The sequence below is a fragment of the Eutrigla gurnardus genome (genome assembly GCF_963514095.1).
Source record: "Eutrigla gurnardus genome assembly, chromosome: 14".
Taxonomy (NCBI): Eukaryota; Metazoa; Chordata; class Actinopteri; order Perciformes; family Triglidae; genus Eutrigla; species Eutrigla gurnardus.
The window spans coordinates 10,457,556-10,475,249 of NC_139937.1; the positions used below are offsets into that span (position 1 = coordinate 10,457,556).

The following is a 17,694-nucleotide window of genomic DNA, read 5'->3' on the forward strand; positions in this document are numbered from 1 at the left end:
CATTAAATAAAATAAAGGAACGTCAACTGGAACAGATGACAGTTTCCGCCCGTCATTTTTCTACACCTGCAGTTCCTTTTTAAAACGTTCGCTTGAGAACTCAACAACAAAAACCTTTGTTTGAAGCCAAATCTCACTGTTTCAGGAACTAATTGCTACATCTGTGGAAGAAAGACAGATTCTGGTGTGCCACCTAATTTCACTTTCCCTGAAAATAACCAACAAACTGGGGGCCGAGTCATGTACCTGGCGTTTCATTAAACGCTCAACTCTCCCCGATACTTCCTGTTTACAAGCATATCATTGTTCCTTCCATGTAAACCGACACTTCAGCAAATCCACTAGTAATTGGTTCCACCCGTTTGATGTTTGAACTGCAAGATGCAAAGCATGTGGCAATACAATTATGTGCCAGTCCCTTTGTATTGGCTTAATTATTTTTTATTGTGTGTGTGTGTGTGTGTGTGTGTGTGTGTGTGTGTGTGTGTGTGTGTGTGTGTGTGTGTGTGTGTGTGTGTGTGTGTGTGTGTGTGTGTGTGAGCAAGCTCCATTTTGGCATAATGCGTACAAAACAAACCATTTCTGTACGGCAAAACAGAAAAAACAATGCCAAAGTCTACAAACTAATATAAAATACGATGCAATTATCATCAAAAGCGGAGCACAGTTCAACACAGAGACAGAAGATGTAGGGATGCACGACTTTATTTAAATCAAAATCAAGTGATCTTCAAAAGATAATTTTGTTTTCAAGATGGAGCTGGGCATAAAAACAATGAATTAATTCTTAGAAAACAAATAATGGCGCTGCTGCGTTCCTCCAGTTGTCTTCGAGGTGGTTTTGCATCTCTGAAACCTTTCTTCATCCGCCGTCTCTTTTCCTCTTCCACCCCGTTCCTCTGCTCTAGTTGTGGCCTTGGAGAGCCTCCGCCATGAACAGCTTCCCGAGGTTCTGTGAAGTGAATTCCTTCACGTTCTGGCAGTAGTTGTTAATTTGCCCTGTTGGAGAGTAGCCACATGCACGCACGCACCCCCGCACAAAAACACACCCACAGAGAAATACATACATACATCCGTACAGGGACATGCACACAAACAGGCGGGGGCGGGAGAGAGAGAGAGGGGGGGAGAAAACAGCAGCACAGCAAAACATCAAATTAGTGGGGAACAGAATAAACGGAAGGATCAGAATGTTGTCAGACGGCGGGGGAGAGCTGAACAGTGTGAAACAGCAGGGAAAGGGGCGGTCGAGTTGGAGATTGAGTCAATAAACTTTAAATTAATGTAATTTCAAGATAATGGCGGAGATAATTACAAAACAGAACCTGAGCTCCTGTGAGGGGAGCAGAGGCGTCTGATGGAGTTTGGCGAGAGGGGGGTCTCCGAGATGACGAGTGCTGTACGTGCATGGCGGTGGTGTGTTTGTGTGTGTGTGTGTGGGTTTGTGTACCTGCAATAAGCAGTGTGTCCATGCGTGGTGGAGCCTGAGGGGGCTTGAACATTTTGCTGATGTCCTCCTCAGGCAGCGGGGGCTCCGCTCTGGTCTGTCGCTGGACGTTCTCCTGCTGCCGCCTCTGGAGGTACTGGAGGGAGGGACACAGAGAGAAAGAGGGGTTATTAGGGGGGGAGGGGGGGAGGCTAAATGGCATCGAGACATTGAGAGAGGAATATGAAAAAGAACCGGATTAAAGAGAAAATGGACAGAAAGGGTTTGAGGGTGACACAGGATGAGAATATAAGAAGAGAAAGGGTGAAACAATTAAGAAGAAAATTGAGAGAGTGAGGAGAGAAAAAAAAAAGGCATGAAGTAAGAAAGTGAAATGAGGAGAGGAACTATAGTAAGAGAGACACAGAGAGCACAAAGTGGCAGTGGATAGTAAGAAAGGGAAGAAAGAGACAATGAAAACAGTAACGGGAAGGAAGTGAGTTGTAAGGAAACATCGTGATGAAAGGAAAGATAGGGGAGACAGACAGCGAGAGAAGAGTTATAAGTGCTGACAGGGATGGAGTGATTTGTGGAGGGCTGACAGTCGGTAAATCAGTGAGGTGCCGGGTCTCTGGAGATCCTAAAAGCCTTGTTAATTTGGCAAGATGGAGGAGAGACTGACACAGACCAGTGGAAGGGGAGGTTGCGGCAGATGAGGAGGAAAAACGATGTGGGAGCAACTCGAGTACTTTCAACCACACATCCCACAACGCATCTGTACGGGTGACTGAAGCCGGCAGAAATTGCTAAAGATAAACAATAAATAAGAGATACAACTATTTGTTCAAATGAATTGCTACTCCCCCAGTGTTTTTTCTTGTGCATGCCAATGTGTCACAGCATGACTGTGCATAATCAAAATGCTAATATATGCAAATTTTAGAAACGAAACAACAAAAAGGGTTTTGCACTTCCACCTTCCACATATAAATATAGACATACGATGCCTAAAAATTATTTACCTCCCCCCATTAGAAGTAAAAGTCAAAGTAAAAGAAATTCAACTGATCTAAATAAGGCACAAATACAAATCAGCCTTCACATTAGCATTAAGAGGAAACTTTTGCTGCACTATTCTTCCCAATTCTTCTGTTACAAACTGCTCGGGCTGTCGAGTTGCATGGGGACGGCGAGGGAGCAGCGGTTTTCAAGTTGTGCTACAAAGTCTGAATTGAATTGAGGTCTGGAATCCTGTGTAGCTTTGGCTTTGTGTTTGGGGTGGTAGTCTTGGTGGAGAATAATCCCGTCCCACGTCATAGTTCTTTTACAGACTGCAGCAGGATTTCTCTGTATTATTTTAACCTCCACCTTCACAAGCCTTCCAGGGGCAGCTGCAAAGATGCATCCCCACAGTGTGCTGATGGAAACACCTTTATTCATGGTGTGCTTTTGCCAATGTGCTGCTTCTGGCTTTAGGTTAAAAATTAAAATTCTGAGCACCAGAGTTGAGACCGGGATCAGAGTTGAGACCAGGGTCAGTCTACAGGGCTCAACACACAGTGGTTGCCAGACTGGCAGACATCAGCTTAAAAACCAAATGTTGTGGAAGTGGTTATTATGACGTTCTCCAGCTATAACTATTATTTGTATTATTATGATACGGTTGCTCTTTTCGACTTCTTGCTAATTGATTGTTCTGGTCTAGCCCCCTCCGGACCAGGCCTCTCTTTTTTTTTTTAGAATTAATGTATTCATGTCTGGTTCAGTTGGCTTTTCCATTGGTCTCTAAATCAGACCAATACAACTTCACACACATTTCAAAAGCAATAAAGCTCAAACCCTTTTCTGAGTTGGTATTTAGCACGTACCACAACTAAATGCACTCGACTTGGTTTGCTTTTCATGCATATATTGTCTCTTTATACATCAAAAATAAGTAGATGGCTATGAAATAACGACATGGAAAATATGGCTGAATCATCTAATGGTAGCTGAATGGTATCATTAACCATGAATCATGACTCCACAAGATTAACACATAGCTCCGTGCCTAATCTTCTGCAAAGTGTTGCCTGCTTCCATCGATGGGGAAAGAAAAAAGAGAAATTAATAAATCAGGGAGAGTGAGACATACATTTTCTGGTATGAAGACTAAGTTGGCCGCAGATTGTGCCTGAGAACCTGCTATTTACCAAATTCAGAGAGCTGCAAATGAAAAATGGAGCCCTCTGAGCATGGGCGCCTTTTGGCAACTTTCTATGATGATTAATAAGGTTCCATTTGTCCGGGAAGCAGCTGGGTCAATAGCACAAGATTACATGGAGCAAGTACTGTAGATATCTGAGAGGTGTAATCGAGGCACACTTTGTTCGTCTGTGTGTGCGTCGTTTGTTCATTGTAGAGAACAGCGTGAAATATGGGAAAAGTAGACACCGTTAAAGGGCTTGTCCGTGTGATATCGTGTATGACATGAAAGTGTGTGTGTGTGTGTGAGAAAGAGAGAGGGGGAGGGGGTAATGCTTGCGGCCTGTGATGATGAAGGTCGGTAGGTGAGGATGATGGATCATAATGGCCGGAGTGTGGGGGACTGGCCCGGGGATGTGCGTCTACGTAGGTGAAGGTTTTTTTCCCGTGGCCCAGGTGGTGAATGCCTCGTGTGCGTCCAGCCGACTACGTGTGGTCACGAAGGAAAGCTGTAAGTCTGCCTGACGTTTGTGAACTCTTCCGTGGCTGTCAGCACAGACGACTGGTGAGTCAGCCCAGATCATCACTAACACAGACATTTCTCATTTCCACTTGCATAGGATGACAGAATAATGGAGTGGTTTGAGCGTGGGAGTACCTCAGTGAGTAGCCTTGTGCCTCCACGCTTCTTTTCCTGAGTCATGCGTGTGCGTGAGTGTGTGTGAACCTTTGTGTTTGCATGTGCTGCCAAATGTTTATGATGCATCTGGCCGAGGTTGTAGTTGCAGATGGTACTTGGCTGACTTCATCTGGGTGTGTGAACGGTTTGTGCAGGTCTTTTCGGTGCTTCTGTCTGAGTTTGCGCTTTTAGGTGGGGTAAGTGTGTGATTTTGTGATATGTCTCACTGGCGCAGGAAAAGAATAAAAACAGTGGACTCATTAAAATACAGAAGGGTTCCATTTATTAATACTAGCTTTGAGTCCATATGTATCTGCTCTACCTGGGTGGTATTTAAAGATGTGTGTTGTCTCAATACGGCTCGTGGTATTTAACCGCTCAACCTACCCTTCTTTACATTAGGATTAAACAAATGAATGTATGGCAGAAGTAGCCCTTTTAGTGATGAAAATGGCCATTTCTTTGAGAGGAAAAATAATGCAGCACAATTTAGCCAATTTATATTTTTTGATGTCAAAGCTTCTATTTTTGGGCAAAGAGGTCACTTTTGATTGCGATTTGATTAAGCATGTGAACCTCCGAGTCTTGTGGATCTGCAACAGATCCAACCTACCAGAGCCCAGAATGCACAAGAGTATCATATATATCTTTTTATCCTGCACTTTACAGTTCACATTCTTGATCTCCCCTCAAAAAACACCTTCGGGTCCTCTCGTATAATAGTGAGAGTTCAGACTAGAAAAAAGCCCCGTGTTAAAACAGCGAAAAGGGCTGCGCTGATGGGGATGTGTTGCTTCAGGTAGATGGAAGATACTGAAATATGAGGTGAGGAAGTCCAGTTTGGGCAACAGATCTGGGAGTTTTGCAAACACGGCAAAGAAAACTGGTGAAGTCCATAATATGCCTTTCGTCATCTGAGATTTTGCATTTCTTTCTCTGCTGAACTTTTCCCTTGAAGATACAGCCCATGTCCTTGGCCAATGTTTATTTTTTTTCAGATACTTCTTGCCAGCCGCTTACACAAATACAGACTAAAAAGGCGGCCATTCATAATGAATGGGACCGGGTGTTGCAGCCTAGCGCCACCTGCTGAGCTTCAGAGATTTAAAAGGCTGCTCAGCAACACCACGGGGGAAAGTTGAGAAAAGTTCAAGTTTATGCAATCCAAGCAACAATCATATGCAATCACATGCTCATTTGAATGCCTGCAGAGACAGAAGTAAAGAGTATTTTTTTACACCACTCCACTAGTGGATTGAGGATCGATCCAGCTCAGATACAGCAACATAATCAGACTTGCCTATGCGGGTTGTTGTATTAAAACCGTTTCAACTAAGAGAAGGACTCAGACGAGTGTGAATCTGGTGTCTGCAACGACCACTGCTGTGTTGTATGACAGAATGAACGCGACCCACATTTGGCTAACACCCCGTCGAGACACCAATGTGCTGTAAAGCGTTTTAAAACACACTTCATTCAAACTCAAAAACAAGCTGATGTAGGCAGGCAATCGGCATCGCCTAAGACGCGTCACATAAACTCATCAAGCTGTCTGCCAGCCCCGCAACAGCTGTTTGTGTACTGGTTGCTGCGTTCGCTGTGAGTCAAACAGCCCATCCAAAACAGTTTCACACAGTGTGGCAACTCCACCGTGTCATCACTAGCAGCCTCTACTGGAAGGAAGCCGGTTAAGAGCGGTGAGGGAGGGGTCAACAGGCAGTGTAAAACGGGCAATACCGGTCTGGTGTGAGCCTCCGTCGCCACCAGAGGACCTGGAGGATATAGCCATAACTGGTCGCCAAAAATTAATATGCAGCTTATCCAATTATGATGCCGCAGCAGAATGCGAGATTGGCCGTGGAAAACACAGAGGTGGATACCGACTCCGGGACACGCCCACCGCTGATCACATGATGCAGCTTTAAAAAGAATTTGGCAAATGAACAGGAAATTAACTATGCTGTGCCTCGTGTGGTAGGTCCGTCAGAAAACAAATGTAAATCATGTGATCAATACAACAAACACACTGGGCTACAGATTCACATTGTATCTTTGCATACGTATGAATACATAGTTATAGATGCCAGTAAATGTTTCTATATTTTTAACCTTTGCTGTTTAATGTACATGCACCCACTGTGGATCCCACAATGTATTACATGTATTACATGTATTATGTGACTTTGAAGCACCATATATATCTGTGTGTATATCTGTGTGCCTTTGTGCTACAGGGTGCTTGCCTGCTGTGTTTACAGCTACAATTGGCCGTGAGCTGATGTTTCTGCTGCTGCTGCTTGCTCATCGTGTCTGTAGGTGGTGTGTGTGCTTCAGTTTGCTTGTGTGTGTGTGTGTATATGTGGGTAGAGTTACCTGGTGCTTCTGCTGCTGCTGCTTGCTCAGGTTGCGGCTGTAGGTGTTATACTTGACAATGTCTTGGCTCATGTCATCCACCCTGTCCATCAGAAGCTGAAGGCTCTTCTCCAGGTGGTTGCTGGAAGAAACATGTCATTCACATGGTTTCAGCACTTGTGAGCAGCAGTGAAGTACATTCTTTCATACATGACAAAGGTTTTTTTCTTCATTTTAACGTAACTTTTTAGTATTGCTGTTGCGGACTCTGCACTCGACCAACCATGGTAGGCAGCAAACTACCACGCAGGACAGCGAGCTGAGTATGGGGAACAATGTGGCGTTAAATGTCTTACCCAAGGACAGGTGGACAGGAGGAGCCAGGTATTGAAATGCCAACACTTGGATTAGAAGAAAACCTGCTCTACCTCCTGAGCCACAGCCAGTAACTCGCCACATATCAAGAGTATTATGTCCAGTATGTCCTTTATTCATGGTTGTGGGCTTTATGAATGAACTATATTATATAAATCATATCTGTAGTTGGTCTGACTTACTTCTTTTATCTCAAGCTACCAAGAGCTACAAACAGACCCCTCTGTGGGGAAGGAAAATCATGCACAGATCCTTTGACACTAAACCACAGGATGCTCCTTTCCGTCAAGTAGTATACACTACGAATAGAAAAGGGGTGACGAGTGGGAGGCACTATTCCGAGCTTTAAGATGTCCCCTCAGAGACATGTGGTTGCTAACTTCACAGTTTTTAAGTCAGTCAGTGAGTCAGCTTGCCATCCAATATGACCTAATCTTTGAGTTCACCTCCCACCAGATATGTTGCTCTTATGTATCCTGGAAGACGTCTGACATGAAATCTCTCCAGGGGCCTCAGAGTACTCAGACCTGAGGACCCTTCCTCTAGTTGCTGTGCGTATTCTCTCTGCTCTGGTATCACATCCCTCATCTTTTCCCAACACTGCCTTGTTGACAATGCTGACAACTCCCAACACAACTCTACCAGCATTCCTCTTCTCTCTCCTCCCATGAGCCCCATTTTTAACACCACGTACTGCCTCAAGTTCAACCTTGACAAGGCCGCAGTGCTCTACTTCAAGTCAGCTTCCTTCTATGTACACTTTCCTCTATGGAATGATGTTTCTTTTATCAATGCTGTGGAGCTACATAATGCAGCATGTGCTATGTATGAACATTCTGAAAGTTTATTTAAATGGAAAATTATAACCGCAAGGACGGCTAGCGCTGTGTACTGTATTTTTTGGCTGCGGGTTCCCTTGTGTGTTTCATTGTTTTGGTGAATATGCAGAGGAAGAGTGGAGAGAGTTTTGGATGACATTAGTTGCTTTTCTCTCTCCTGCAAGATTTTTCAATTAACAATTTTGTAAATCAATATCCCTCTCCCTTCTCCTGCACTCCTCGCCTGTTACAAGCTAAAAAAAAAAGAATCATCTTGTTAAGGCATAATTTACTTGGACTGTGAAAAGTCTTGAATTTAAAAAGAGGACAATGTAACCCGAATTGACCTGAGCAAACACTTGTCAATTTCTTTTGTATCTAAAACTGGAGTCTCCGGCTGCTTGACTGAGGTGTAGCGAAACATGTTTCAACTTAAGAAGGACAGCACGTTAAAGAGCTTCTTCATTTTGTCACTATGCTGTCGCAGGCTTTATCAGCAAGGAGAACGCAGCTGAATGTCCTCGTCACTTCAAACAATGTGTCTACAATTTCACAGGGTTGTCACACGTTTTGGGGCCAGGAAGTCCTTTCAGGAGACCAAGAATTTAAAGGATCCCCTCAGAATCATAACCACCATTAAAGCATTTGCTTAAAACACAAGCCTGTCCCATATTATGTAGTAAAATAATTCTGTTACTGTACAGTTATACATTTCAGTGATTCCCCTATCATTACCCAAAAAGTCATACAAAAATACCCAAAACCCATACCCAAAAATTTGTTTTATTTTACAATTTATGTACTTGTATGTGCAGACAGATGCATTCAAACGATAGGAGGTCTCCTATATTATTTTAAGTTTAAATTAAATGTTTAAAGATGTATTATTTTCCCATTTTTTTGTAGCGTCACTTGATGATGTGCACTGCTTCAAATATTTCCCCATGCTCGCCCCCTTAGCTAATAAGCCAGGCGAAGCCGCGGGAATGCTACTTTGTGCCCAGCATGAAGTGGAGCACATTTGAGAGTTAGTTACTATAAATATTGCCAGCATTTAAGTGAACCAATGCATTTTTCATATTTATGTCAGGAAATATTACCAAAATGCCACAAAGTATAAAGTCTTCGGCCATTATGGACATTCATGTGCATAAAATTAATGTATGTAAAACATATGCACACCCTGAAGCTACGCAGGAGCATCCGGCTGCCATCAACCTACCTCCAACTGATAACACCTTAATTACATTTACATGCAAACACACATACAGTCCCTCAAGCTTGCTTGCACAGAGATAAAACTAATGTGACCACATGCATGCAGATAGTATGAACACTGCTGCTGCAGATTTATAATGTTATTCTCATATGCTTGATAATTACACCATCCATATCATGGCCTGACACCTGCATGAGCTGTGTGTTAATCCATGTGATCATATATTCAGGCTCAAGGCCTTCCCCTTGTATGGCAGAATGTTGGGCAAACAAGGTCTCTGGAGGAATACTGCAAACTGTGGTTTTACGTCAGATTTCACTGCTTGTTCCACTTAAAATGTAATTTAAATTAAACGTGTGAATAAGAGGATGATTTTCAGACACTCGGTTCGTTTTTCCCATAGTTTAGACTGCTGGACCATTTGCGGTTACGTTGTATTTGTCCGTGCGGACCGTCGTGTGATCACTCAACACTCCACTGTGGAGTCGGAGCTGCAAACATGAAAACTGATGGCCCAGGACCAAATCTTGCCACAGCACTTCCCTGCCGAGTCCCTCCGACTGTGTCAAAATTGATTCTCGCTGACGAAAGCCCATTTAAAACTATTTCATCGAGCAATATGGTAGCTAATTTGTGTGGTGTGCATTCATAATATATGCAAAGGAAAACATTTAGTCAGAGCAGGATACTTCGAAAACATCTGTCGTTTATGTACGTATGAAGTGTTTGAGATGGACTGAATTGTGTGCATGTGTGTGTGTGTGTGTGTGTGTGTGTGTGTGCGTGTGGGAATCAGTACACAGGATTTTGTTTTTACTTTGTAATCAGTTTGTATTCAGAATCTCCGAGTGTCTTTCTGCATCGTTACGAAGGGCCGCTACTTCTACAAACTGCTGTGGCTGCTTTCAATCACTGCGTTTACTCTGTTTCTTTACCGTGTTTGTTTGTGTTTTATGAGCAGCCGTTACTGAATGCCTGTAAAAGCCTAAATATGCAAGGAAAACCTTAGTGCACACACTCAAAAACGCAGTTACACATGGTTGACTGCAGATAAGTCAGATAATGCATTCTACACTACACAGTGTCTGGTCATACTCCCCAAAGGGTTGAATTATTCAGACAGGTCAGTGAGGCTTCCGATCAATCCTGAATTAGAAATCAAAGTTGACAGAGGAACTTCCTATCATCACTGATTCTGTTTTAAGGTCAGGTTCAATGGCAGCCGATACGGCGTACTGTACGTGTGCTAAGCCTACGCTCATATTCACACAGGACAATAGAGGACACATTCTAAAACGGTATTGATGTATGAGCAAAAATGGGATGACATTCAATGAATTGAAAGCTTAGAGGGGCAAACAAAGCTGCCAAGGAAGGGACTTCCATTCTTATAATGAGTGTTCTTACTCTGATGGAGGCTTTTAACTGATGGACTAAGGCACAATTGGGATCTTTGGCTCGCTTCTGTCGTAAAATAATAGGTTTTAAAGAGGACATGAAAGAACTTAGATCCAACAGTTTCCCAACATAAGTTTAAAGTATTATATTGCTGAAAATGTAGGATGAAAAGTATGCATAAAATGAATATTTCAGACAGATTTCTGGCGGGGTTGAAACAAATTCATAATCCTTGCTCAATTTGTGTTTAAATCCGGATCTCCACCCTCCCTGCCCCTTATTATTTCATTGTAAAAAAGACAGAATAAAAAAAAACATCTCGTCAAGTCCATCCCAATCGATGAAGTTTGTCTGTCGGCAATCATTTTTCCACCGTGTACTTCCGTAACGGCAACATTCCTGTCTTTGTGGTCAGACCTGCTGTTATGCCTCTTCACCTTCCTCGCTCCTCTTACAGCTGCTGCTTTAACAAAGCCTTAAAGTTCTTGACTTTTCTCCCTGCGCTCAACAAAACCCCCTTCCTTTACTGAATACATATCTTCAGGGTAGTCCTGCAGAATAGGAAGCAATGTTTACACATCCACTGTCCCAACATTTCTGTGCAGAAGGGCAATTACACTAAGCAGACGGGATGGGCTGGACTAATGAATTGCTCGTTCACACAGAAAAAAAAGTAAATGAGGTTTAAAGGAGGATTTCTAATGAAGAATGTCAGTCACTACACAGTGTGCACATTTTAAGACGGGTGAAGACCATGTCAGATGGCCCACATGCAGAAACTTTGATGCCTGACAGGAATGTGGGCTTTTTTTTTTTGGTAACATAGCAAATATTGAGGCATTTTGAGACGGCAAAAATGGTCACGTAAATGAATTTACATTCATGCAATCCATCACCACGATCAACATCATCATCTGTGGTAAGAACAACCCTGTGTGCTGGAGTGAAACTGCGTTCGCTCAGCCTTAGACGTGGGTGACATAGACAAATGGGTCCGCAGATTGGAAAATGAGACAAAAGGGAAAAACATTAAATAAAACCCATTATCGTTGTCTTTTTTGAAAGGGTGGAAATGAGGAGTAAAAGGGCGGGGTTGTCAGTGAGAGGATGTGGAGAGGGGGACGCTACAATCCAATACAAGGACAGGGCTGCGTAGCAATCTGACAACTTCAGGAAACAATTTCATCTTGCCAGACATCCCATTGGTAGTCATGCGGGGAAACCCATGGGGAGGGCCGGGCTGCTTCTGACCCATTTCGGGCCGTATCAAAAGCTGTGTTTCTATTTCACAGAAGTAATTTGGAAAATGAAACAATATGCACGAAAAGCGAAGTACTCTCCCTTCAGTCTATTTGACGATTTTAACAAATGACTGTGCACGTGCCTCACTCAGTTAGCCAGACACATGCATTCTGCAGAGCAGGACACCGGCGAGAACAACTCCTGATGCACTGCAGTGTATTAAGTAAGTGCAGAGTGCCTTGCGTGCAAACAGTGTGTAAATCAGCACTTTGAGTCATTATTGTGCTAATTTCTCACACCTGCCCCTGGGAAGCTTCACAGCTGTTGCTCCGATTGCAGCGGTTTATCTCCATAAATGATTGCTGATAAATTCTCCTGGGACTGATGCTGAGAGCCTCCGAGATGTAAATGCGAGACTTTAAGTGCCAGGCTGTGAGTTGATATGGCGGGGTGATATTTGGTCGGATTGTGCTCATTAGTGATGGAAGAGAAAGTTTTGGCGGCAGGTCGTGTTTTTGGAGGCATTTGAGAATAAATGCGTTTTGACATTTAGATGTGGCATTTACTGTACCTCGATTTGGACGGGATATCCCAATCAAACATCCGATACTAACCCAAGGGTACGACGATAAGTTCCCGAAATAAGATAAGTGGCCAAGCGTGTCCAACAACAAGAATATGAATGTGGAACGCAATTATGATGCGGGTTACTGATTCCAAACCATAAATATGTGTTGGGGTTTGTGTTACACCTAACATGGACAATGCAAACTGAATTTTTGGACTGTCAAAGTAAAGCATATTTTTGAGATATGTTTATGCTGTATGCTTCTGGTATTGAAATCCAAGCAGGATATGTTTTAAATGAATGGACTAGTGTTACTTTGTTTATTTCTCATTATCATCAACAAAACCCACAAAGGCTTCATCCTAGCACATGTACCGTCTGTGAAGGCACAGCGCAAACACTATTAAAACCACACAAAAGTGTGATAGCGTTGCTCTGGGTGACATATTCCTTCATTAGCCAGTGCAGTTTACGCTGTTCAACTCGTTTGTTTTACTTTCTCCAGAGTACTCCAGTTTATGACATCGCAGGTTCACCAAATCTGCTCCTTTCTGAGTTTTTTCAGCTCGGTGGAAGAATGATCTGGATCTGACCCACACATAATACTAATGAGAGTTTATGCAGCCGATGAAAAATGGTTAAAACAAACTTGAACCGGGGTGAACACAACCCAGTGTCTGTGAGTAGTTGGCTTTCCAGAGATCAAAAATGCAGCTGGTGTTATGATGGTGTTGTTTCAGAATAGAATACACTGCCCTTGTTTATTGTAATAAGGAACATGTAACCCAATTCAATAATGTGGCTCTTTTATGCCTTTTTAATAGGTTTTCGAAGACAATGGCACGTGTGAGGTTTTGGCTACACAAACTCAACTCATCTTTAGTGAAATGAACTCATCAAGGGATTTGACCTTTTTTTGATCTTTTCATTTTGTGATAATATAAAAAATATATATAAAAACCATCCTGTCCTTCCTAAGAAGTGTTTGAAAATGAAACTAAAGCCTTAGTGGATAAATAGAAATAGAAAAAAAAAAGACAAACCTATTCTTTCCACCAAGCTGGTGCACTTTACAACAGTGTAGAAGACACAGATTAATGCCCAGCAGTTCCCTAATGTCAAATCAATTTTAATTTAGAAGCAGCTTTAACTCATGTCTGTGAACGCACCCTGTGGGTTTAAAGAGACACCATGATATGGCTTTAAAGCTTCTAACATGCTTTCAGGAAGACATTATTGTTGAATAGATATGTATGCACAGAACTAATGTAACAATGTGCAACCAAAACACATTAAGGTGATACTTTGCTTCAGATGGTTTGGGGTGATCCATCAATCAATAACTTTTTTCCCTGGATTTTGCCGTGGAGTGATTTTGCCAACGAGACTCACCGAGATCTGTTGATGGACCTTATTATGACGGTATTTTTTCCAAGTTGGATTTTGCTCATGTTAATACAAAACACCATGATGCAAACAGTGTCATATAAATAGAAGATGTAATGTAATCACAGCATGAAACATGAAAGGGTAATTGGACTCTTAGGACCAAAGATTGAAAACCTTCCTAACATTATGATCTTACAAACCTCTCTCCAAGTGGAATACAAGATTATTAATTGGCATTTTCTGTAAACCCGGATTTGGAAGTAAATAGAGAGAGAAACTAAATCCTGAGTATCTACAGCAGTTAAATCTGTGAGATCGCCTAAATGTTCCATACAATGTCGGTGTTAGATTAGAAACTTTACAGCGAGATTGAAGGTCGTGCTATTTTATAGAGGACAGATGCTGATAAGCACAATGCCCCTCAGGAGCATGCAGAAACATCTTGTAAATGTTGGGTCTCCTGAGAGGAACACAGTGGAAATAGCTGATCCTGATAGCAAAAGAAAGAAGAAAAAAATAATATCTGCGTTCAGTCATTTTTGTTTTTTAACAACCAAGGTGTCTGCCCTAAGGACTTTGTGGTAAACGGCTGCATGAGCTCACGTCTGACCTGCTTGAGAGGTTGAGCAGTTCGTGCTTGTCGGCGACCGTGGACTTGTCCTCCAGATCCCACAGCAGGGCGGTGATGAGATGGGAGTTTTTGATGAGAATAGGCACCTCCTCGAACATATGCTCGAAGCCAATGTTAGCCTTCTTCAAGCTGGAGAGTGAAGGACAGGAAAGGAGATTAAGAGGCAGGAGAAGAGAGGGTGAATTACAATTTGTCATTCCAAAAATGATTTTTTATCATTAACCGTTAACATTCAATGACTTTACCAACTTTTGCAGACTACTTACCGTTCATTCAACACAAAACAGAGCCAACTCAGTAAAGAAAAGTCAGGAATTTCTGTAATAAGCAGTTTGTGCAATTAACTAATATTAATGAACTAGTATTGCTGTTTATTTCTTATATATACATTTTGGGAAAATCATATGTGGCATCACTTTGTGCTTTTTACTGCACACGTACCTTTACAGTAACAGCAGAGGGAACATCATTTTCTGTCTGAACCAACAAGTGGGTTTTAAAAAGAAAAGGACGACTTGCTTGTTTATGCACAAAAACTACACGCAGGACACACAAGCGTGAGAGTGAATCTGTGGTGCACATTAGCCTGTAACAAACAAAACCTGTACCAAGAAAAACGGATGTCTTTGCTGATGCATTGAATTCAGCTCCATGCATTTAGCATCTATTTTGTTGGCATACAGCACGCTTCAAAGGGGTTGCAAACGGAGCATTGTACTGTGACCATGTGGCTTGTACTTCTCAGTGAATTGCACCTTAGCCAAAGAAAAGCAAAATGAAATGTAATGTTATACATGTTGCATTTTGATATCAATGGTCTGATATGTTAAGATGTCCATATTGCACACCCCGAGCAATATTATACTCAGTAGCCTAAATGACTTTTTTATGGGCTCCGCTGATAAGTGTGCAAAGCACCGACCGATTTTAACCATCTCCTCAGGAGCTAAAAGCTCTCTCTCTCTCTCTCTCCCTTTCTTTCTATCCCTCTCTCTCTCTCTCTCCCTCCCTCCCTCCAATGGGCCTGTTAACACAAAATGGAACTTCAAACTTTGCTTAATGTCTCACATAAATCCAATAGCATTGACTGACTGCCTTGGTTCAGCCTGTCACTTGTGCACAGTGCATGAGCTACAAGCTAATGTCTGTATATGTCTGATGTTGGCTTGTTAGAGGCGTCTCGCTCGTTATGGGATCAATACGTTCGCTGCGTTAATCCACCATGTGCACTGTACCATAAGATGCCGAGAAGTCGTGTTTTCATTGTCCTTTTGATGAAAATAGAGGTGGAGTACCATTTGATTTTGATAACTTATTTTGAAAAGATAAAAATATAAATACAAAAATAAAGTTTTGTATTCCAAGTGGAGCATCACCTCAGGCAATCTTTAAGAGGAGACTCTGAGGCAGCAGAACTGGACAATCCTGCCTCAGGCTCTGAGAGGGGAGAACAAAAATGAGTATGGATTGCAGCAGTCTACAAGGAAGATCTTTAATGATGTACTGTAAATACTGTTTGTTCGACGTATTGGCACACTTATCCATTTGCAGTGCTTTAAAAATATATCCTCCAAAGTATGACCTTTCCAAATGACCGCAGAGCAATGTAAAAAAGTGTCTATGAGGAAATAGTAGGAGAGCACATTCTAGGCAGGACAAAATGCTCAACCCTACTGGACTTTGGCACACTTAATGCCATGCTCTTTCCAAGTGGTCCCCACTGGACGAAGCCAAAGGTCGCCTCCACAGGCTGACTAATTTGATGCTTCATATTGTGTGCTAAAGTGGAGTCTATTGACCACTGCCTCTAAAACCCAGCGGACTAGGGGGGCAGTTCAAAGGGATGGGTCTATTCAGCACTCTGCTATCCCTGCCTTTCATTACTAAAAGGTGCACAATATATGCACGCTTATATAACATCAAATATGGCAACATGAAAGAGACTGCTTTTTTGCGCACATTGTCGCGTGGGACAAAAAAAAATTAATCGCTTTTGAAGTCTGGCATCTTTTCCGAGATAAGAATAATTGATATTCAGATTTCCAGTCAATTCTGAAAATAATAGGATTGCGACAAGATGGTTATTTGGCGATATTGTCCTTTGCTGTCCTGCGCTGCCCTCTCTTAATCATGGGATTATTGGGAACACTGATAGCTACAGATTGGAGCCATAATAAATCATAGGAAGTAATGAAAAGCTGCAGAAATGAGAAGGATCCTGACTCTGGGCCAAACACACTGGGTCAATAACAGATGCTGGCAATAGAGACACACAGGTGCAGAAATACAGAGGAAATGGGAAAGGAAATGAAACGATGCAGTTAAATTGTCTCTTCTCCCTACTCGCTTTTAGTGAATTTAAAAATGTATATCGGGTGGTCCTGAATGGACAGCAATTTGATCCCACTGGGACTTCTTCATGGAGCTGTTTACTTCCATTTGTCAGTGCGTGTGTGTCCCTTGATGCGTGTGTTTTATGCATGTGTGAGTTTGTGCACTTGGACTACCCTGAACTGCCTGGAAAATGGTCCCCTCATTACATTCACTTTTAGCTGCAATTTAAAAGCAATTACGATAAGCCTTGCGGTCAGAAAAAAGCGTAAACACGGTACATTTGTTTGACGGGCAAGGGCAAGCTGATAAATCATCATCATCAGCATCAATCTGCAACTGCTACTAAATGCCTCCCCTGTGGATACACAGGCCTACATTTGCATCAATTTAATGAGCAGGATCAAATGTGCATGTGGTCATGAAGTTCACCCGTATAGGGTCTTCATATTTTGTGCGTTTTGTGCGCTGTGAACTACTCACCCCTCAGGTGTGAAATCTTTCTCTTTGCAGATCTCCATGAGTTTGGGGGTGAGCCTGTAGGCCTTGAGGGACAGGGAGCCTTGTGCCGTCTTTATGGGATCTAGAATGACAAGAAATTAGTGATGAGTGATGTAAAACTGCTCTTTAAAGGAAGACTTCTCCCCGAAAATGTCCATTTCATAATCTCTCAGGGTTTCCGCCCTTGTATTGCAAACATGTTAGCTAGAATCCCGCCAAGAGAGTGTGTGTGTGTGTGCGAGTGATGTCCAGTATAAAACAGTAACGTTATAGCTGTGGACGTAGCAACGCTGTGTGTGCAGTCAGTGAATGAATGCTACAGCTCCCCAAGACACAAGCCAGTTAATTATTAACATCCCCATCGGGAAGTATTGAGCATACAACTGGATGCATGGGACTTACGGAGTTGTGTGAGAGTTTGTAAACTGACGTTTTGATATTGTGTTGCTCCTGTTAAACGCTGCCCCTCATGTACTTTAATTCATCAAGACTCATATAGACAAGTATTTGTATTCTCTGTTCAATGTGGAGCCATGCAGGAAAAAGGTTTCTTCATGAATTCAAGGTAACACGGTGTGAAT

At 42.4% G+C, this 17,694-nt stretch overlaps 1 protein-coding gene across 1 annotated transcript in view; it reads right to left on the minus strand.

Annotated features, from left to right (window-relative positions):
- Nucleotides 1–689: 689 nt before the first annotated feature.
- LOC311024199 (eukaryotic translation initiation factor 3 subunit H) overlaps nt 690–17,694 on the minus strand; it is a 50,893-nt gene continuing 33,888 nt past the window's right edge. The window contains exons 4-8 of the mRNA XM_084026503.1: nt 17,096–17,195; nt 14,261–14,410; nt 6,663–6,783; nt 1,451–1,583; nt 690–999 (exon numbers count right to left, since the gene is read on the minus strand). Coding sequence (XP_083882629.1) covers nt 905–999; nt 1,451–1,583; nt 6,663–6,783; nt 14,261–14,410; nt 17,096–17,195 — 599 coding nt within the window. The 3' untranslated portion in view covers nt 690–904. The remainder of the gene's footprint in view (nt 1,000–1,450; nt 1,584–6,662; nt 6,784–14,260; nt 14,411–17,095; nt 17,196–17,694) is intronic.